This window comes from Colobus angolensis, unplaced genomic scaffold (genome assembly GCF_000951035.1).
Source record: "Colobus angolensis palliatus isolate OR3802 unplaced genomic scaffold, Cang.pa_1.0 Scaffold14, whole genome shotgun sequence".
In the NCBI taxonomy this organism is placed as follows: Eukaryota; Metazoa; Chordata; class Mammalia; order Primates; family Cercopithecidae; genus Colobus; species Colobus angolensis.
The window spans coordinates 16,969,124-16,976,393 of record NW_012114488.1 but is presented as its reverse complement, the minus strand read 5'-3'; the positions used below and the strand labels follow the sequence as shown (position 1 = coordinate 16,976,393).

The 7,270-nt window shown below is 39.6% G+C and overlaps 1 protein-coding gene across 3 annotated transcripts in view; it reads left to right on the top strand.

Annotated features, from left to right (window-relative positions):
- The window catches only part of REV3L (REV3-like, polymerase (DNA directed), zeta, catalytic subunit), a 185,017-nt gene extending 182,912 nt beyond the window's left edge, over window positions 1–2,105 (top strand). For all 3 annotated transcript variants that reach the window (XM_011935019.1, XM_011935020.1, XM_011935021.1), the window contains one exon: window positions 979–2,105. In XM_011935019.1, coding sequence (XP_011790409.1) covers window positions 979–1,119 — 141 coding nt within the window. In that variant the 3' untranslated portion in view covers window positions 1,120–2,105. The remainder of the gene's footprint in view (window positions 1–978) is intronic.
- Window positions 2,106–7,270: the final 5,165 nt, after the last annotated feature.

Below are 7,270 nucleotides of genomic sequence, written 5' to 3'. Positions count from 1 at the left end.
AGAGATATAGACCAGTGGAACAGAACAGAGTCCTCAGAAATAATACCACACATCTACAGCCATCTGATCTTTGACAAACCTGAGAAAAACAAGAAATGGGGAAAGGATTCCCTATTTAATAAATGGTGCTGGGCCATAAGTAGAAAGCTGAAACTGGATCCTTTCCTTACTCCTTATACGAAAATTAATTCAAGATGGATTAGAGACTTAAATCTTTTTAATTTTTTTATGTTCTTCATGTTTTATAATATTTTTTAACTGTATATGCAACTTGAGACTTGTATTTTTAAAAATCTGATCATTGTGTAAAACATAATGCTTCTCTTTTTAAAAATTTCCTTATGATTTATTACTTTCCTTAAGATCAGATCTTATTATACATTCAAATCATCTGGGAAGCCTTAAGAAGTACAGATTCTTAACCTTTCATGCCCAGAGATTCTGACTCATTATGGGTCTGGGATGGGGCATTTGTTTATTTTTAAGCTCATTGTTAGCCAGGGTTAAGAACCACTGGTCTGCACCATTACTTTCAAATTCACATTTGGTTTTTTTTTTTATACTGACTTTTCTCTTCTGGAATAAGAGAAAGAATAACTTTTTTATGATTGGCATATGATAACATAGTCTAAGTAATTTGAAAAAAAATTGTGTTTATAGTTCATTTAAGAGACATTCTTTGGTAATTGGGTAGTTTATGTGGATTTTAATAAGATTCCATTGTAAATGAAAGTTAATCTTAGGAATTAAATGAATCCTTAGGGAAATTTGTACTCTTATGTTTTCAAAATAGTATCCTTTAGAAATGTCTCAACATAGGGTAGTCTAGGCTTCTAAGAGATTAAACTTAATGAAAATTTCTATAATGTATGTCTGCCAGTAATCTGTGGTAGTCTAGAAAGTAGGGATTATAGAAATTTGTTGTTTGCATGTGCACATAAAAACTTTCCTATTTTTGTATTTCTCTTATGCTTTCAGATATGCAAGAACTGTACAGGTTGCTTTGATCGACACATCCCGTGTGTTTCTCTGAACTGCCCAGTACTTTTCAAAGTCTCCCGAGTAAACAGAGAATTGTCCAAGGCACCGTATCTCCGGCAATTATTAGACCAGTTTTAAATTGTCAATATCAGAGAATTACAGGTGCTATTTGTTTCAGTGTTTACCACTAAACTGTTGTGCATGGTGCTTTTTAACTTTCATCGAGTCAAGGATATTCACTGTCTGTCTGTTATCTGAAGACTATGAAGACTTCTATGCTAACCGAATTAAAATGTACTTGTTGATCTCTGAATAGCTCACTTCTTACAATGTACAAATTCCTCGTTCTGTCACCTTTTAAACATTGTTTTATAATGCAGGTGTTGGATTTGCTCCAGTACGTGTACCACCTTGTAAATCCATTTGAGTAGATCATGTTTACTTCCCAGTGGAAGGAGCACTGAAAACCTCTTAAAGAAAAACCATTCGTGTGTTTTCCTTGAACTGTCTGTATCAAGACGTGTTACTTCGAGATACCCATTCACTTTATAATTTTGACTGCAAAATATTTTGTAAATACACTTTTTTACTTTTCAAACAACTGAGTAAAATAATGTGCAATGACTTTTATACAAATGATTTTCAAGTTGTTTGGTATATTTCCTCTAGGTTTTGCTTGACTCAAAAGTAGATCGTTATTTTGATCAAACTGTGCAAACAGTAGTACCATGTGTAGCATTTTGAAACATTATTTTTTAAAAAATGCTGTCTTGCTTTAGCTATTAATGGGGCATTGTGAGGAACTGTGCAAAGACATTTTTGTTACAAACCTGTGGGCCTGTTGCAATACTTTAAAAATAAAAAATTTTATTCCATTTGCTTGTTTTGTATAGACATTTCTATTGCTTCTAAATATGCTTAAAATATTTTCTTTCCTTACGTATTGTACAGTTAATCTTATTTGCCATCATCTTGAACACAAAATGTGTATTTAGAATATTTGTATAACTGTGTAAAATAAAAAAGGAATTATGTGGTCAGTGCATTGTTTTTTAAACTGGAAATCATTTTGTTTTAAAAGTTAATAATGGAAACCCTATTAAAATTGAATAAAATATAAAATATAGCAGTGTGACTTCATGTTTTTTATAAGTCTACATTGGTTACATCCTACCCTAGCCTTAACACATTTTTATATCCTGTTTGATACTGCAATTTCCTTACCAAAACTTCAGGGTTAAAACAAAAAAAAAGGCAGCAAAAATAGGAAAATTTAGCACTCATCCTCTTAGAGAGTTCTAAAAGTGTACTTGTCAGTAGCTCTTCAGTGTTCATTTTCATTTTGATATAATTAATCTTGGGGTCAGGACTTTCCAGAGGGAAAGCAAAAACTACATTACTTCTTAAAAACTTAAATGCCAATTTTTATATGCCTATTTTTTTCAATAGAAAAAAGTGCGTATTTTGACAGTAATACCTAGTTACTTAAACAGAAATAGGTCTCCATTGCCAGAATATGTACTTGCAAATGTTGGGAGGATTCATTTTCTGAAAATTACATGGTAAATATTGGAACCAAAGAGATACATAGCCTGTGTCTGAACATAATTTCTCTCAAGTCTTGCTAAGATATAACAAATTCCCGTTTCTGGGGATTTTTTTTGTTTGGGAGGCTGGGGCTAGCCCTCAGCTTTGGGGTTTTCTTTCCCTTATGTGGGTAGACTGATGAAGTTCTATTACTTACAGGTTCTGTGCTGTCAGGACTTCCACATACATCATAGTGACTTGACACAGTATTTTCAACAGAATAACCATTTTTAACCTGATTATAATTGGATACAGCCATATTAACAAATGGTCATTCAACATGAATGCCTAAAACTAGCTCACACTCAGCCTGTCTCTGGTTCTGTTTTCTGCAGGGAAATTCCTCCTTTGTAACTGTCCTCAGAGTCTGTAGCTTAACTGCCTTTTAGTGAGGTCCATTTGCTATTTGACTAACTCATCTGGGAGGGTGGTGAAATTTGGACCTATTTTACCAAGAAATTTTCTTGTAAGGATCTTCCTGTGTTCCATAATTTTCCCTCCATTTTAGTTGTCTATTAATAAAATTTTGTCTCTCAGATCACAGAAAAAAAAAAAAGTATTGCTGAAGAAACAGTTTCATTATTTAGGATGTTTTCATTTATCTGAAAAGGAGCCAGAAGCTCAGAGACATCAAATAACTTCATTAAACATTTCCTTGATGTTTAATGAATTAAGCAAAACATTAATATTTGTTAAAGTTGTTTAACATTGTTTTCTCTCATTTTTCTCACTTTCTACTCAAGCTTTTCCCTAGATAAATCATGTAATACTCAATTCTATATGGACACAAAATAGTGTCTTTGAGGAAGGCCAATAAATTTGGAAAAAACATAAAAATGTGGAGAGCAGTTAAAGATATGAAGAATTCTTAGAATAGGTGGCCCTGTGAAGTCATCTTGCCAATGGAGCAGGCCATCCAGAGAGCTTGTGGACTCCGTTCAGCCCCACTGACTGTCATGGGTTATACCCTCAGTCTCAGATGATGCACCCTCCCTGCCATCAAGTGTGCCACCCTGATCACCTAAACATCTCTTCCGGATCTTACCTTAGTTAAGTCTTGTAGCTGTGTAGTCGATCTTTTCATCTACTCTCTTGCTTTTATTTTTGTAACAGTTGGAGTACAGGAATATTCCTTAAGGACCATCAAATAAGCTTGTTTTGTTTTGTCTTGAGATAGGGTCTTGCATTGTTGCCCAGCCTGGAGTGGAGTGAGGCGATCTTGGCTCACTGCAACCTCCACCTCCCCGAGTTCAAGCAGTCCTCTCACTTCAGCCTCCCAAGTAGCTGGGACTACAGGCATACACCACCATGATTGGCTAATTTTTGTATTTCTGGTAGAGATGGGGGTCTCACCCTGTTGGCCAGGCTGGTCTCGAATTCCTGAGCTCAACGATCTGGCTACCTCAGGCTCCCAAAGTACTGGGATTACAGGCCACTGGGAACCATTGCGCCTGGCCCAAATAAGCTTTTAAATTGACTTCTCTATTGTACACTAGTATTTCTTAAAATGGTCACATTTAATTTTCTAAAGTACAAATAAATCTGGCTGTAAATGACATTGTTAGGGCTCTGCCATCAGCTGTGGAGACTGGGGGAGGTGGCAGTGCACAAGTAGCTACTTTTAGGCTGGTTATGTCAGCCCTCTGTTAGTGAGCGCTGTACCTCTGGGAGGATGGTTGGCATTCATGCCCTACTGATTTTTATTCCCATAATACTGTGCCCTTTTCACATGATGTGATGCGAATTGTTACCTTTAGCCATTTGAGGTTTTTTTGTTCTGTCACGGAGGCTGGAGTGCAGTGGCACGATCTCGGCTCACTGCAACCTCTGCCTCCTGCCTCAAGCGATTCTCCTGCTTCAGCCTCCTGAGTAGCTGGGATTACAGGCATGCGCCACCGTGCCCAGCTAATTTTTGTATTTTTAGTAAAGATGGGGTTTCTCCATGTTGGCCAGGCTGATCTTGAACTCCTGACGTCAGGTGACCCACCCGTCTTGGCCTCCCAAAGTGCTGAGATTCCAGGTATGAGCCGCCGTGCCCGGCCCATTTGAGTTTTATAATAATTAAAATTCAGTACCATTAATGCCCCAGTTCTGCTTAATAACTAGCTTTGTACAGGCAAATAGTCACAGATTATGTCTACATTTGGGATCCAAGGAGGAAATCAGAACACACCCACCACCTCATCTGCTTCTCTATCTTCCTCACCCTACCCGATAGCTGCATTTTGGCACTTTGGCCAACCTCCAAGAGTGATTTACAAAGCAAAATATCTCGTGGAGGAGTTCTCAGATTCATAAGATCAGGTTGCTTTGTATATCTGGGGAGAAGAGAGTGTAACCAGGAAAGCAGATGAAGGCATTTTTTAAATCAAAAGAACATCTTACTGCCTTCATATGAGTCTTTACCGATCTTGCTACTGATGCCACCACAGGTGTCTTGGAGGGAAGGACAGGAAGATTTTCGGGTAAGTGATGGAGTAAGGAGCTTCCATGCTATGGGCTTCCCCGTGATCACTAATGGCAATGCAACTCTTTGGAAAAGGAACTCATTTGGTCATAGATACTAAGTTTAAAAATATTCACACTCTGAAAACAGAATAATAGCACCTGCCCTCTGATTACTCAAGAGCGGCTTTGTGAATATTAATATGAATACAAAAATAGTTACACAGATTTTAAGTATTTGCCATTCAATAAATATTTACTAAGCATCAAGATGTGCATGGCCTTTCACTCATCTGGAGATCTCGAGGTAATCCCCTGCCCTTGTGTATTTCATAGGTATTTGGGAGACAGACATAAGTAAATTGGCATTAGTTACAAGATGATGTGAAAATGTCTTTGCTGCCGCCTGCTCCCCTACTGGAAGAACCCAAAGTTAAGAAAGACAAGGTCAGGCCGGGCGCGGTGGCTCACGCCTGTAATCCCAGCACTTTGGGAGGCTGAGGCGGGCGGATCATGAGGTCAGGAGATCAAGACCATCCTGGCTAAGATGGTGAAACCCCATCTCTACTAAAAATAACAAAAAAAATTAGCTGAGCATGGTGGCGGGCGCCTGTAGTCTCAGCTACTCAGGAGGCTGAGGCAGGAGAATGTCGTGAACTCGGGAGGCGGAGCTTGCAGTGAGCTAAGATCAGGCCACTGCACTCCAGCCTGGGCAACAGAGCGAGACTCCGTCTCAAAAGAAAAATACAAAAATTTAGCCAGACGTGGTGGGGGGTGCCTGTAATCCTAGCTACTCGGGAGGCTGAGGCAGAAGAATGACTTGAATCCAGGGGGTGGAGGTTGCAGTGGGCTGAGATCATGACACTGCAATTCCAGCCTGGGCAACAGAGTGAGACCTCCTTCTCAAAAAAAGAAAAATACAAAAAATTAGCCAGAAGTTGTGGGGGGTGCCTGTAATCCTAGCTACTCGGAAGGCTGAGGCAGGAGAATCGTTTGAACCCAGGAGGCGGAGGTTGTAGTGAGCAGAGATCACGCCATTACACTCCAGCCTGGGGGATAAAGTGAGACTCCATCTCAAAAAAAAAAAAAAAAAGAAAAACAAAGAGAAGGTCAAACCTGATCATTACTAGAGAACTCAAGAAAGGCTTAGGAACAAAAGGGCCCAGGTGGGAACGGATTGTTTAAAAGGAACAGGTAGACTTCACAGGCCACACTGATTCCACATTTTTAGGTGACCACATCCTGTCTACTCCCCAACACATACACATACACACACACACACACACTTTAGGTTTATTTTATAGAGAAAAAGAACCAGAGAGGCACTGAACTGGGGGACACAAGGCACTGAGGAGAGAATGAGGTACCACTGAGAGGAAGTGGAGTTGGCATCCTCAAGGGCGAAGTGAGACCTGCTCCCCCTTTCCCAAGGTGTGAGATGCCACGGCCAGGGCCATACTCCCATCATCACCGTGTGCTGCTGTGACACAGCACCTTACAGTTGATTATCTGTGCCAACATTTAATATCAATCCCTCTGTTAGACTTGTGTCCCAACATGACCCAGCACCAGCACAGTGCCTGGATCTTGCTATAGAGAGGATGGTACCTGAGCACCTCAGATAGAACAAAAATACTGGCCAGAGGGAAGCATAGGGATTGTAGCTATATAAAAGCTTAGATTCTTTTTAAAATATGCTTTTACTTTTTTTGAGATGGAATTTCGCTCTTGTCACTCAAGCTGGAGTGCAATGGTACAATCTCGGCTCACTGCAACCTCCACCTCCTGGGTTCAAGTGATTATCCTGCTTCAGCCTCCTGAGAAGCTGGGATTGCAGGCACACACCACCACACCTGGCTAATTTTTGTAATTTTAGTAGAGACGGGTTTTCACCATGTTGGCCTGGCTGGTCTCGAACTCTTGACCTCAGGTGATCCACCCACCTTGGCCTCCCAAAGTGATGGGATTACAGGCATGAGCTACTGCGCCTGTCCTAAAATATGTTCCTCTTTTATATGTTCTGCTACCAATAATCTACATTTAAAAATAAAGCAGGGGTAACGCACATGTTAATTAATTCAATTTCTCCTTCCACAATGAATATATATTTGAAAACATCATGTTGTATACAACAAATACAATTTTGTCAACTAAAATAAATTTAAGAAGATGGCCGAATAGAAACAGCTCCAGTCTCCAACTCCCAGCGCGAGCGACACAGAAGACCGGTGATTTCTGCATTTTCAACTGAGGTACT